Source organism: Lonchura striata, chromosome 4 (assembly GCF_046129695.1).
Source record: "Lonchura striata isolate bLonStr1 chromosome 4, bLonStr1.mat, whole genome shotgun sequence".
Lineage (NCBI taxonomy): Eukaryota > Metazoa > Chordata > Aves > Passeriformes > Estrildidae > Lonchura > Lonchura striata.
The window spans coordinates 6,883,863-6,898,698 of record NC_134606.1 but is presented as its reverse complement, the minus strand read 5'-3'; the positions used below and the strand labels follow the sequence as shown (position 1 = coordinate 6,898,698).

Sequence of the window (14,836 nt, the reverse complement as noted above, 5' to 3'; positions counted from 1 at the left end):
ATGTCCCTTACAGATCTGAATTATATCTTGGGGAGTCTTGAATAGGGATAGGTTGCAGTTTACTTTTCAGCTATTCAGTTTTAAGTCTTGAGAATAGGAGGTAAAAGAGCTGCACAAGAGTATTTTGGGTTAATAAAAGCAAAAAGTTGGGTTTCTCAATAACCTCCAATAGATGTTTGTTAGGAAAAGATGCATGTATTAGGAGAAGGTTAAAAATAATGTGTTGTCAGGTATATGGAGGCAGAGAACATGAAATGTGTTTCTTTGGCTAATGGAATATGTGTTTTACACATGAAACCTTGCTAGTTTCTTTTTACTGGTCTAAAACCATCGACCATTCACTGTAATGGATTGCCTAGCCTGTATATTGTTCTGTATGTTGTAAATATGAAATTGATTTTCACTGCCCATCTCTTTGCTTACTGTGATTTTTCTAGTCTAATTTTCCTGTTTTCTGAAGAATACAAATATCACTAACATTGGTATTATTTTTACATATTTAATAGGATGCTTTTCTCATTTTGTTTACAAATTTCTGTATATATTACTTATTAAATTAAATTAAATAATTTTAATCTCCAGGTAGAGCTTGCATCCATTAAAGTTTCTAGCAGTTATCAGTGGGCAGGTTTTACTGTGTCAAGACAAATGTGTTCAGGTTTTTTTCAATGTGCCAGTGTCTTGTTTCTTACAGGTGCTGCGCACAGTGTGGGTGACAGCAGGTACCCGAAGTGCTTGACTGATGGGGTGCAGCTGCTGACTGGTGTTGGGGTGCAGCATGATCAGATTTTAATTGGACGGGGATGTGATCAGTCAGGGACAGCCAGGGAGGTGCTGTGTGTCTCAGGAGCTGGTGTGGGGATTCACTAGAGGTCACTTTTTGCTCACTAATGAACCACTCTCTTATCTTAGCAGTAGGTGATAGTGGAATGCTGGTATTTCAATATTTCATGGTAGTACAAAGCAGTGCTCAGTTTGAAAGAGGATGAAATTCAAGCCTGGTAACTTGTCATCATCCCGAGTAAATTTGACAAAGCAGAAGAGTTCATTTCAATGTCATAAATGTACATAATCCCTGTGTGTGGTTGTGCTTAAGGTCCTTTGTAGCAAATGGACAGTTTCATGTAACACTGTTCTGCTTTTTTCATCCTTTAGTATCCTTGCTGGTTTTTCAGATGGGTAAGACTTGTGCTAAGTTTCAGAGAAAAGTCTCTAGCTAAATTCTTAGTGAGCTGTGGCTTTCATTTCATATGTGTTTAATTTTTCTTGAGGGCATCCTCAGTCTTGTGGTGCGTGTTTGAAACAAGGAAGTATGATGCTTTCTATGCCACCTAGTGAATGAATGACAGTCACAAATGCAAATATAATTGTTTGGGAACTTGAAAACTATCTCTGATACAACTTTTGCTTTTTTCCCTGGCTACTTGTTGTGCAACTTTGATAAAAATAAGATGCCAAGTGTGTTAGAACTCAAGAGGAGTTGGAGGATATTAGAGTGCAAATGACACTGCAGCCCAGTAAGACACCCCCCAGTAGCAAGTTCACTCAGAATATCCACTGGTTCTGTTTAGGCCATTGGATGGTTCATTATTCTCCATATCCCCTGTGAAATTGCCACCACCAAACAGGTTATTGAATCTACTACAGACTTGTGGGTTTTGATCCCTTCAGTTGGCCTTAATTTGTAGATCTTGTTTTTTGCATGCAGAATGCAACATCATAAAGAGTATCTGGTTCTCATTATAATTCAAAAGAGACAGTCAGATTTCATAACTATTCTGCATATGCCAGAGCCTACTTCCATTAATTATCTAAAAAATAGCATTTTGTTTCATGACCAGGCCTCCAGACTGATTTAAAACTTAAGAAGTAAATTACTACTCAATAATCCAGTTCTATAAAAGTAAATGTAGAACGTTGTTACACTGGTTCATTATGTTGAAAGCATAGTGCATTATAATTTTTTTTATGGAATGTGAGTGTAATATATTCTAAATGCCTTCTTTAACACTTTGGGAGACAATTGGATCTGTGGTCTCACCAAGTGAGGGATACCCACTGTCCCCAGAATTTTACTAGTAGCTAAATGTAAATTTTTAAGATTTCATTAATAGCAGGTCCCTTAGCTATGCCAGTTACACAGTTTGAATGAGCTCCAAGATTTCAGACAGGTGAGGAGGAGAAAACCTTCCCCAGGTCACTAACCCATTTTTTGTCCTTTCATGTTAATTGGCTGTTCATTCCCAGGAACACAGATTGCACTGCTTTTCCTTTACCTCATCCAATGTCAAATCCCCAAAGAAGCCCTGGAAGCACAGAAGGGAGCGAGCCATATGGGGCAGGTTGCAATTGTTCCTTCAGGTCTGGATTTATTCCACTGTGAACAGATGGACAATGGCTGACATCCACTAATGGTTCTTGATAGGCTTCTTCTGTTGTTCATCTCTTTTTTTTTCTCTTCAGCCAGAACACAGACCATCCTGGAGATGGTTTGGTAACTTCTCCTGACTAGATGGAAAATAATATGTCTCGTTTCACGACAGCCGGAACATGCAGAGGATTTAATTCCACCCTGGTTCTTATGTTTTTAGCACTTTTATGAAGAGGATGAGAACAAGAAGAAAATCCCTTAGTCACTTAATACAGATAACATCAGAAGAGAGAGGTTTTTTTGGGTTCAGTGGCTTGAAGGGAATGTATTCTTCCATTCATGCAGCTCACTACAAGATTTTTCACTTCATATTTCCAGCATTCAGCTAGTAGAGCTGATCCAATCTAAGAAAGGAGCAATACACATTTGGCATTTCAAAAATGACTTTGAAGGCGTGACACAGCTGAACTTCTTGTTCATTAAGTGGAACTTAAATCTGCTACTTTCATCCTTCACCTTCTTTCTAACAGTAGATGAAGGTCCTCTATTTTATTTCATGCTTGCAATGACCGCAATTTCTTAAAGATGAGGTGGTTCTCTTTAGTCAATTATTCTTTTTTTTTCCCATTTTCCCCTCAAAACCTGCTGAAGATTTTTCTTCAAAATGACTTTCACATGAACCAGAAAGCATTAACTTCTTGAAGTGGGAAGTTGCACACAGGGGAAGTTATAACTAAAAATAAAAGAAACTGCAATTGAAATACGCAATTGCAAAATCAAATTAGGCTGATCTCTGTGTATGTTATATAAACAAATGTTTCTCAGTATCTAAATGAAAGAATTAAGGAAATATTTTAATCCAAACAAAGTTTTCTTTACAGATTTTAAATACATTGTATTGACTTAGTTTGATTATACATTTAAACAATCTATTTTAGGATAAAGGTCAAATGTTGGGCCCACTTTATCCGACCATTCTTTTCTTCTGACATAAATCTCTCCTAGGATCTCATAATAGCATCTGCAAGATTTACTGTTGACAAAAGTTAAGATATTCCATTGAAACTTAATCTTGCACTTTGATTAAAAATGCATAAAGGTTTTAAATTTATGGCTTTAAAAACTGTTACAATGAATGACGTCTGTTTGATAACAAAGAAAAATCATGCATGAAAGAACCAGCACGCAGGGCTGTGACAAACCAAAGAAAATCTGTAAGCACACAATAGCAGTATCTTTGTGTAAGAAAATTGTCAAACCTCGCTACACACTTCAGAAAACATTCAACATGTATCTTGGCTCATTGCTTAGGGGGTAAAACAGTAAAACTTCCTCTTTCAGTATCTTCAAATAAAGTAAGTTATCTTCACTTCAGTAAAGTCACATCTGCTAAAGATGGTGAACCCTAATGCTCTGAATTTGTGAAAGCCCAAGGTCATGCCCTTATGATTGCCCATTCCAAGGGGAATAAAACTTGTACTTAAATTATACATGTGGCTGTTAACAGATACACTTAAAACAATGTATTTGCTCTGCAACACATGTGCTCCTCCAGCTGACTCATATGAAGCCAAGAAACAGGGCTTTGAAAAATGCCATAATTCTTAGTGCAGGGCACAGAAGACACTCAGCTATGTTACACTGCTGTTGAAAAAAGAGATTGCAGTAACAGCAGTGTCCAAATGCAGTAAGAGGACGGGGATTGTTAGGCTTTGTGAAATGTATTGTAGCTCTGTGAGCCATGGTGTAAAAGTTGTGAAGATGACTGAAGGTGAGGTGATCCAGAGGCAAGCTGCTGGAAGAAGGCAGGAAGCAAAACGGCTGGGGGCAACCGGAGGCTTGGCTGGAGTCAGCTCTTCTGCCGCTGGATTTTCTCATGTCCACTCCAAAACTAGCCCACTGGCAGCCATGCAAGGGAGGGGGGCTGAATTTGGGGGAAAATTAGCTGCATTTTCTGAAGCAGAAAGAGCACTGGACAGAAAACTTCTATTTTGCTTTGAGTTATTTCATGTTCTTTTCCATCCTGAGGTGCCTCATGGCAGCTGTTGAGCAGGGTGCAGAGACCTTTTGGCTGGGGAGGTGGGGTCAGATAACCTCTTTCCTTCAGCAGGTGCAACTGGGCTTGCTGCTGCTGGAGGGAACACTGTTGGTCCAGTCAGCATCAGCTGAGGATCCAGCCCGTGATATTTTCCCAGGAGGCATGAGCTTGTGATGGGTGTGCCAGGAGGGGCCTGAGTCCCGTGTTACCTACAGCATGTGCATTCATTAGGTCTGTGTACAATCAGAAGGGAAAAAGAGCAAGCATATGAATCCCTTCACGAAGTAGCGTGGAGAATACCAAACTGCAGTATTAATAACCTCCTGTTATTGAATCCTCCATCTGTTCATCATGCCAACTTATCCTCACTTAGAGCACTCCCCTTGTCATAATATTTTGCGCCACACTCCCCTCCCTCCCCGAAGCAGCAGTTCCAGTTTAGATCTAAACATTTGCCCAGTCATGTAACCCCACCGGGGACATGGTCTCAGTGCCTGGATCCGTTTATGACTCTCTTTTAGAAAATGCAACAGAATTCTTAATTTCATTTTTGATTTTTTCCCTTTTCCTCTAGTAATTTTTTTTCTGGAGATTTTAATATCCATATTGATATTCACAGATATTTCTCTTGTGGTTTAAGTGTGTTTGACCCCCCTAATGCTCATTCCTGATACTTTGCCACATGGCAACTGAAGCAGTGAGGGAGAAAAAAATAATTATCTTCTCCTTAGAGCTTTGATATGTATGTGTTTTTATATTTTGCTAACATCTATAAATGGCAATAAAGTGGTTAGCCACTTTAAAGTGATTAAACCCAAATTTATTTATACAAACCCCACATGAGGCGCTTGGCTACATGCTGCCCTAGTGATGCACAGTGAGAATTTAGGGAAACTGTTCTTTGAGGGATGTCTGAGCTGTCTGTGCTAAGCCATAAAAGGCTTTCCCAGGAATACAGGAGGAAAATGAAGATAAGTCAGAGGCTGCATAAACTTGTCCTGGGAGTTACCTCCCAGTCCCAGTGGATAATCCCATGAAAGGGACACACTACCTGGGAAATGATGCGGGAAAACAAGTTATTAGGGAGCTGAAGCCAAGCCGCTGGAGGCTGTCTGTATGCTAAAATCCTTGAGTGGTGCCCTGAACGGATTCCTGAAATCCACACCACTCGGAGGCTGAAACCACCCTTCATAACCTCTGGGTTCAAATATTCCCCTCACAGGCAAACCAACTCCCAAAAACCCGGGGAAAAATCTACAGCCCTGTCCGTTCTCCCAGTGAATTGCTCTTGGAGTCTTTATCCGAGAGGGTCCGGGTCCCTGAGGATCGCCGGGGCCGTTTGCTGACAGGAAACGATTGTTTTATTTCTGGAAAATCCCAGAGAAGGGATGTTCGCTGCCGGGCTGGGCTGGGCTGTGGGTGGGGCGGATGAGCGAACGGCAGCGGCTCCGCTTCCCGCCCGCAGCCGGGAAGGAGGAAGGGACAGCTGTGCTAATAGAAAGTTTCTGGGAAGGCTGGAGCGGAGCTCCGGGCGCTGAGGAGAGAAAAGCCGCGGGGCAGGCGGCGGCGGGGCCATGGCGGCCGCCGCTCCCTCGCCGCGCCCGGGCGGGGCCGCCGTCAGCCGACCCAGCGGCCGCGGGGGCGCCGCCGCCGCTTTGGTTTGCGTCGGCCGCCGCCGCCGCTGTTGGGGCGGGGAGGGCATGGCGGGCACGGGGTGACCCCGCGGGACCGTGGGCGCGACGGGCGCGTTCCCGTGGGGAGAAATCGGCCTTGGATTCATGGACTTCGGGAAATTCGCTGCTCTTTTTCTAAGAGCTGGCTCCGCTCGCGGCCCTGCGGAGACCGCGGGGTTCGTTCTGGGGCTCTTCAGGGCGGCTGCAGGAGGCACTGACCCTCACCGGCGGCAAAGTTAGAGCGTTATGCCTTTATTTGTTTTAATTCCTGTTAGTTCGTGAGGGAAAAGCTATAGCCGAATCACAAATACAGCAAGACACCAGAAGTGCTGATGTTTGGGATGCCAGGAACGGGCAGAAAGTGATGGGCAGGAAGTTCCACCTGAACTTGAGGAGGAACTTCTTTCCTGTGCAGTGACTGCACACTCTGCATCGTCCAGAGAGGGTGCGGAGTCTCCCGCCCTGGAGGTGTTCCAGACCCGTCTGGATGCAATCCCGAGCCATGCGTTCTGGGAAAACCTTGTTGGAGCAGGGAGGTTGGACTCGATGTCCCTCCCAAAATGACCCATTCCGTGTCTCTTGAGAACGCAGCCGGCGTTAAGTTTGCCGAAGTTTGAACAAAACAAAACCAAGCAAAGCAGAGGCGACATCGCGTCCCAGGGCAGGTCCCGGTTTCGCTGCGCGCGGCCGAGCCAGGCTCGCCCGCCCCGCTGTCTCGTTCGTCTCGGCGCCCGCCTAGAACCAGGAGATCGAGCCTGGGGGGCGCGGCGGCGGCGGCGGCGGCCGCTCCCCCCACGCCCCCACCCCCTCCGCCCCACCCGCCCCTCCCTCCCGCGGGGGCGGGCGGGCGCGCGTGCGCGCGGCGGCGGCGGGGACGCGCCCGGCGGCGGGGGCGCGCACCGAGGCGCCGCTCAGTTCAGGGGCGCCCACGGAGCGGCCGCCATATGCCGCGGCTGCCGCGGCGGCTCCGAGCGGCGCTGCCCCCCGGCATCCTCCTCGTCCTCAGCCTCCTCCTCCTCCCCGCGGCGGGCGCGGACGGAGCGCGGCGCCTCCATGGGAAGTTCGCACCTCCTGAACAAGGGCTTGCCTCTAGGTAACCAGCCGGCCTGCTCGCCGCGGAGCGGGGCGGAGAGGGGGGGACACACGAGCGGCCGCCGCCGCCGCGCTTTGTGTGCCCGGCAGCGCCGCTCCGGGCCCCGCCGCGGGCAGCGCCGCTGCCCTGCCGGCCGCAGCGCCGGCGCAACTTTGCCCGGTGGCTGCTTGTCCAGGCTGGGTGAGAACATAAAGGGAAATAAAAAACGGGGGGCGGGGGTGCGAGCCGTCCCGAAGTACCAAACTCAGAGGGCGCTGAAGCTGCGCCCGGGAGGGCTTTGGGGTGTTGGGGGAGGTTTGGGGGGTTTCGGTCCCCCGGGAGGGCTTTGGGGTGTTGGGGGAGGTTTGGGGGGCTCGGTTCCCCCGGGAGGGCTTTGCGGTGTTGGGGGAGGTTTGGGGGGCTCGGGTCCCCCGGGAGGGCTTTGCGGTGTTGGGGGAGGTTTGGGGGGCTCGGGTCCCCCGGGAGGGATTTGCGGTGTTGGGTCCCCCCTCTCGCTCGTGGGTGAGCGGTGCCGGCTCCGAGCTGGGGAAGCTGGGCCGGTGTTTGGGTAAACAGGAAGTTTAAAAGCGGCGTTTTATTGCTGTAAAAAAGTGCTCAAGGCCTGGCTGGTGGGATGGTTTTGGCAGAGCTGCTGACGGGTTGTGTGTCAGAGGTAAGGCTCTTCACCCTAAATTTCAATTTCTCTGTTTCTGTCTTTCCCCTACTTTTATTTTTTTTTTTAAAGCATACGTTTATGCTCTTGTTTTTAAGGTAACGTGAATAATATACACAGGGTGATGCCTCCAGAATTGCCGGGCATAAATTGTCATGTTAATTTGAAGGTGATTTTTTTTTTTCCCCTGCCCCCAGACATAAGGAGACAGAATGTCGATTCTGTTTATAAACGTTATCATTTTGTAAGCAAATGTTACCAAAAGAAGGCTACAAAGCATAGAATAAGCCTGTTTACAGTGTAGCTATGAGTCAGACGTCTATGCTGCTTTGTTTTCCTCTAAAAATTTAATTCAAAAGTCAGGATTTAAGTCATAGAACCGAGCTGGAGAGAATAATGGTAGAAAGTATTGTTAGCAGTGCTGGTTTTTAAAATTTCACCTGTTGTAACTTAAATTGAACAATTTCACAATTCCTTATATTTTAGTAAGTGTTGTCCTTACCAGGAAGAATGTTTGTTTTTAGGCCACATTGGAGCAGCTAAAGATAATCATCCCTTTAGCCTCATTGAAAATAATGAGGCCTAATAAACTGAAGTGAGTGTGTACTTTCTTTACCAGTGAATTAAAATAGACTGTCATATTTGTGTTTTAAGAGCATAGCACTGATTCCTCCTCCAGGGTCTTAAAAGATGTAAATATTCTTATTTAGTATTCGAGCCCCTTGGCAAGTAGCCTGATGCCCTTATTAAAATATTTTAAAATTCACTATTCTGTCTACTAGGATGGGAACAAGAAAATACTTAGAAAAATAAAACATTCTTTAGTAATTCCTAGTTGAGATCGCATTAAATAATACTTTGAAAATCTGTTTCTTTTGTAAATAAGAAGGGTTAAACAGCTGAGTATAAATTAGACTGCTAGCAGAAAGATAATTGTCCAGTGCATCTCTTTGTTCTGTGCTCTTATCTGTTTTATCTATTTTTAGCTGTGCGTTGGTGAAGCAGGCATATAAAATTAGCAGCCCAAACTGCTAACTTTAGTGTCTTTTATAATGTTGCTCTTTATTGACCCCCAAAGGCAGCAAGATTTCAATATTGGAATTCCTTAATGTTTGACAGCATCCTCTTCAGTTTATTATTATGTCAGCCATCCCTAGAGTGAGATAGTGACAAAATATTTTGCCCATTGGCAACTCACTGGTGTATCTCAAACCAAAAGCAAACAAACAACCCTTTGCCCCCAACCTGCCTCTTTTCCAGCCTGAACAAGAAATGGGTGTTTATGAAGTGCCTGCAATTCATAAACAGATGAGAGAAAGTGGGAGAGTTAAATGGTTCCCTCATTTTTGTCATTGTTAAAATAGAATAATGCTTGGGACATGAATTTAGCTTCTCTGTTTGATGGCATTGAGGGTGTAAATTGCTGCAGAGTCAGTGGTGTGCTCTCTGTCCTTCTGTAAACACGCACCCCCATACCCCCCCCCAAAAAAAAAAAAAAAAACCAACAAAAAAAAACAACACAGTTTCAGTTTCTCCATCAGGGAGTGTGTTATTTCATTACTGAACTGGCAAATAAAACAGTGATAATCCTGAGAACTGCTGTAGTCATGCTCAGTAGAAGAGTTTAGTCAATGAAACTGCTATTTTGAAATGAAACTACTCCAGTCACCTTTGTGAATTTTGCAGTTGAGTGTTGCCATATGTAGTTAAGGAATGGCTGGAGCATGCAGCTTCTGAGCACACAGCACACTGCATGCAGAAGGCTCCTCATTGTAAATATTATATATGCTGTGATACTTTGTTATCCTGTGCAGTTCTGATAGCATGATAAAACAAATTGCAGGTGCCCTTACACTTGTCAGTTTGGCTACCTCTTGACTTGTCCTTCTGAATCATAAAGATAAAATAGTGTCTGCCCTTTGTTAGAAATGTGTGATCCTTCCATTTATTAATCTCTCCGTTTCGGAGAGCTGTTGTTTTATTTGCAGTGTAAACAGAGTGGGTTGCAGCTCTTAGCCAAAAGTGTGATCCGAGAGATTAGGATTGGGCTGCACACTGTGAAGTGCTGTCATACAGATACAGCAGTGCACTTGACAACGTTTTGAAACATAAAGTCAATCCCTCGTTATAAAATAAGAACATCTACTGCAGATCACTGACTAGGCTGGGTCATCCCTTTTAGGGAAAAAAACTAACATTTTCCTGAAGTACCTTGTTTTGTGTGGATGCTGTAAATATGAAAAAAACAAAGTAAAAAAGCCTATTTTATCAGAAAACAGTTTGAGCAGTAGTGAATATGTAGAAAGGCACAGATTTTAATGTCTTTTTAAGTAAAGATGCTGAGAAGCAACATGATCTTTAATTGTCTGACGTAAAATACAGTGGTATTTCACATAAGTGAATTACAACTTGAAACTATGCTGAAGTTTTGGGCTAAAAGTTTTTGTTGCCATTTTGTTTTGACTTGCGTACCGTGCATTTGTAATAACAGTATTTCTTGAAGCTTATCTGGAGCACTTGGCTGCTCATGTGTGAGACCTGCCTTTAAGAGTAGTAGTCAGGCTTTTGCCTCCCAAGCCAGCTGGGAACATTGATGAGGTGATACTCCAGCATGTGTCAAGCTTTCAAATCCCAGAGCAGTTGGCAGTGCAGCAGTGTAGCAGCCTCCTCTGAGGCTCCCTCACCTCCTGGCCCCATAATTATTTATTTAGTGTGAGACTAGAGATGAACTTACGCTTTTAATACATGTCCTAAAATTTAAGGTGAGGATAAAAGTTGTAGTACAGAGCCCTTTAGCCTTAGTTCCTCAGCTGCACGTGCTGCTTTCTCACTCCCAGACAGAGAAGCAATGGATCTACAGTTTGGGAAGACAAATTCCCAGCTGTAGTTTTGGGTCTCTTTCTCTCCTATTACCTCAGGAGCAGAGACAATGATTCATTTAAATCCATGAATTGATCAGGAAAACATGCGTTGCAGATAAATCTGAAATTAACATTTCCTGCTGAAAGGTAGTCCTTTGCTCCCTCACCAGTATTCCTCGGAGAACTGGGGAAGTGCGGCGGCGCTTCCAGTTGTGGTTTAGGATTTTTGAGCTGTGATTAGGACAGGATCTTTTCCAGTGCACAGTAATCCTCAGCCCATCTCCCCAAATGATTAATGTGATCAGGAGTGTTTGGGGAATGTGGCAGCACCTGAGTGTTGGCTGACTGAAGCTGGTGTGTGGCCTCCTGTGGTGGTGCATCCCAAATTGTTCATGACACGAGAAAGGCGCTGGGATTCCCCAGATGAGACTAGTTTTTGGTGCTTTTGGGGCCCTTTGATATTCAGCTTTGGTTTGGTGGTTGAAGTGGGTAAAAACTTCAGATTGTTTTTGAAGATGACCAGACAACTGTCTGGTTCCTTGAGGAGCAGGAGACAATCCCTGGGCTCCTCATTTGTGCCACACTGTAGCTGCAATCTGTGGCTTCTTGGGATGGGAGGATCTGGATCTGGATTCCCCAGCCCCACCCACAGGCTCTGCCCGCTGAAAATGGCCCACGGGTGCATGCCTGTCTTTACCCCTGTGGGTGTTCCAGCAGTAATGAAATAATAATTTTTAAAAAATTACAAGGTAAAATTAAACACCAAATTAAAAAAAATTTGCTAAAAGAACCTTTCCTGAAAAACATCTGTGTCTTAGATGAATAGGTTAATTGTTTTTTGATGTGCAAAACAAAGTGTTTGTTTGCTATAGCAGAATTAGAAATTAATTTTTGGGGAAGATTATGAATTAGCTTGTTCTCTCTTCTGGAATATTTTTGTCACTTCATTTCAAACATATCATTTTTCCTATATTATTATTCTATTTACTAATTATCCAGCTTGTTTCTAATCAGCATAATTGAAAATTGACATTGTTTGATTTTTTAAATTTTTTTTTCTTTGAACTAAGTGTAGCTAATACAATAGCATGTTTCATGCTGGTATTTATTTTGGATGACTGTTGCTTAGCCTTGCATTTTTATCTTTTTTTAATACCTGCCTTTTTCAAGGGGCTTTTAGAGGAGCTTCTTTGCAGTATACCTTCCAGGGTAGTCAGCCAGAAGGGATCCTTTGCAGAAAGCAGAAAAAGCTGTCCCTGGGGACTGGGGACAATTGTTCAGCTAATTCTGAAGTCGAGGTATTAATAGAAAGCTTTCATTTCTGTTGCAGATGAAGCCTTTGTTGTTTAAGTATTAAAGCACGAGGCAGTGTGATTATATAATTTTGCTTTACATGAGGTATTTAAAGGCATATTCTAATAGTTCTATTTACAGGTCAATGGATGTCCCTTATCCGTGCCTAAACCACCCTTCAGCGAGTTGTGTCACCACCAGCAAAGTTACATAAGTCTGCAGTGAAAGTTGTTCACGCTTTCTGCCTGTGTGCCAGAGCTCACCACGTTACCCCTCCTCTCCTTTTGGTCTATTTAGGGGAGCTCTGATTCCAACTCACAAAAAAGGAAGGAAGCAGGGAAACATTTCTTACTTGACTTGAGTCACAGTTCCAGATTCCTGTGTGCAGCCCAAAGTCTGTATTGTTGGATGTGTTCTAACAGTCTTCCTGAAAAGCACCAGTATTTTTTGATAGATTCTATCTTCTGCTGTGGGACACAGGCACACCCTGTGATGAGGGGTGTGGGAGTTCTGTCCTGGCAGGATGTGCTGAAAGCTTTAATAGCAATGAATTCTCACACCATCATGCAGAACATGGCAAGAGCACAACTTCTGCTGCCTTTCAGAGCGGGCGTTGCTTTGACACCTTCTGTGCTTGGTTCACGCGTGACCTTCTGAAGTGAGAAATGTCTGTAGTGGGAGAAACCACAGTGGGCAGCCCAGTGCTGTGCACATTTACCTGAATGTGTCTGGGTTTGTGCAGAAAGGATGTAGGCCGTCACCCACAGGTTGTTGGGCAGTCAGGGCAGGGTCTAACCACAGCACAGAGTGATCGAGGAAAGCTGAGCTCTTGGGGCAGCAGAAGAGAGTGGTCCTGCTTTCAGTTTTGCTCACGGCAGAGCCGCTGGAAGCTGGGTTCGCTGCTGTTGCTATGTGGCAAATTGTTCTTCTCTCCCACCCTCCAAACATGATCAATAGAAAAATTAGCTCGTGGCTGCCATGTGATGACGGCAGGAATGGCAAGTAGGAGTCTCCAAGGCTGTCCCTGCTGCATTCCCATCAAGCTGTGTTCCTGTCCTCTGGCAGGAGCGTGCACCGTGTGCCATGAAGCCCTGTGTGCCCGGCCAGGCAGAGGAATGGCCAGGGGCTGTCCTGCAGCGTGCTCGGACAGTGCAGTGGCCAGGCAGAGCTCAGAAAAGAGCCAGGAGAGAAGCAGCACTGCAGGGGGTTTTCATCATCTGCTGCTACACATAGATTTTTTTCACTCTGCAAAATGTCATCATAGCACTTGGGTGAGTCAGAAGTTGGGAGAATGAGCCAGAAAGGAGCTGTACCAGGATGTGTGCTCTCCAGTTGGATTGGGCTGATGTGCAGGAGGGTTTGTAGGAAGAGAGAACTGCCCCAGGCAGCTCTTAGTCAGACTTACAGTCAGCAAGAGGTGCTGCTGGGGGCTGACAGACGGTAATGACTGTGCCTATGATGCAGATCTCTGTACCTTTAATTTATAATTGCAAAGTTTCCTTTTTCAGCTTTTGTTGTATTTTTACCTGAATATGGATTTTCAGAATTAAACTTCTATTTTAAGCCAAACAATCCAAAATTTATGTTGCTTTTTGCGTATTTGCAGCACTCTCAATCCTGCAAGGAAAATGTATGGCTTAGCAGAAACAGTGGTGTGGAGCACTTAATCAAAATTCCCAGATGAGTCAAATTTCATTAGATAGTTGCAGCCAGTTTGTCTCTTGCTGAGTGCATAGCTCCAGTCTTTGCAGAGTCATGCAGGACAAAAGTGTTTAGCAGAGATAACCACAAGCCAGTCTCCAAACTCTTAAACTGATATTTAAATATTTTTTCACTTTAATGTGTTGTACCAGATATGTTAAACTGTTTATTTTCAACCGGGTAATGAGTGCTTTCACATTTGTGGTCTACCAACCATCTTAATGTGTGTCTGGTGCTTCAGTGAACAGTATTAATGTGTATCACAGCCTTTCTCATGTCGTTGATTTTCCCATTCATATAATCAGGGTTACTGAGAAGTGGTCTTGAGTAATTCAGTATTGTGTGTATGTGTTCCCATGCCGATTGGAAATGGTCAGCCAATTCCATTTGAACACATTATTTTTTGACTAAGAAAGGTCATTAAGGTGCTGATCAAAGCCTCTGCAGCATTTTATGTTTTATTTTGCATCCCCACCAAATTCTCTCCTGCATACTGGAAGTCTGTCTGTGCTGGTTGTGCTTTTTTTCCCAGCCTGTCCTGTGCCAGGATTATTGTCTTTTGTTTCTGCTACCAGCAGAAAATCTTGTTCATTTTGGTTGGCTTGTGCTAGCTTTCAGGATCCTTTAGGATAAAAAGTATGCAATGTCAATTTTTAGTACCTCCATAAACTAATTACTTGCACCTAAAGGACTTAATACCTTCACCCTCAATCAAGATTTGCAGTGAATACTGCAGTTGCTTTATCCCATGAATTCTGTCAAATTTTCATTCATTTTTTTTAGCTTCTGCTAGACTCTCAAAGATTACTGGAATTGTGTTGAATTTGCAGAGAGTGCCCAATGTGGAATCTTCTCTTGTTGCCCTAAAACCAAAGTGGCTTCCTTCATCTACCCTGCCTGAGATCCATGGTCACAGTTTAGCCACCACAACAGTACTCCTTTGTGAACTTTAAACTCGGCACCACCAGGCAGCACATTTTTATTTTTTATTTTTATGAGCAGAAGCAGCGTCTAAAACGACCTTTTATCTATGTAGAGCTCGATGTATTTTAGCCACGCCAGTCTAGATAAAAAGAATGTCTTGCATTTTTTAAAAGCTTGTGGGAGGAGGCCCACAATAGAGGCTCCATTGTGCTGTTAGTACTGAGTGTACA

The 14,836-nt window shown here is 44.2% G+C and overlaps 1 protein-coding gene across 12 annotated transcripts in view; it reads left to right on the top strand.

Annotated features, from left to right (window-relative positions):
* The window catches only part of CTBP1 (C-terminal binding protein 1), a 232,382-nt gene that overhangs the window by 160,126 nt on the left and 57,420 nt on the right, over positions 1-14,836 (top strand). For 3 of the 12 annotated variants that reach the window (XM_021535694.2, XM_077782704.1, XM_021535697.3), the window contains exon 1: positions 6,976-7,175. The exons of the other annotated variants lie outside the window; for them this stretch is intronic. In XM_021535694.2, coding sequence (XP_021391369.1) covers positions 7,136-7,175 — 40 coding nt within the window. In that variant the 5' untranslated portion in view covers positions 6,976-7,135. Of the gene's footprint in view, positions 1-6,975; positions 7,176-14,836 lie in introns of those variants that run through there. 12 annotated transcript variants of the gene reach the window in all.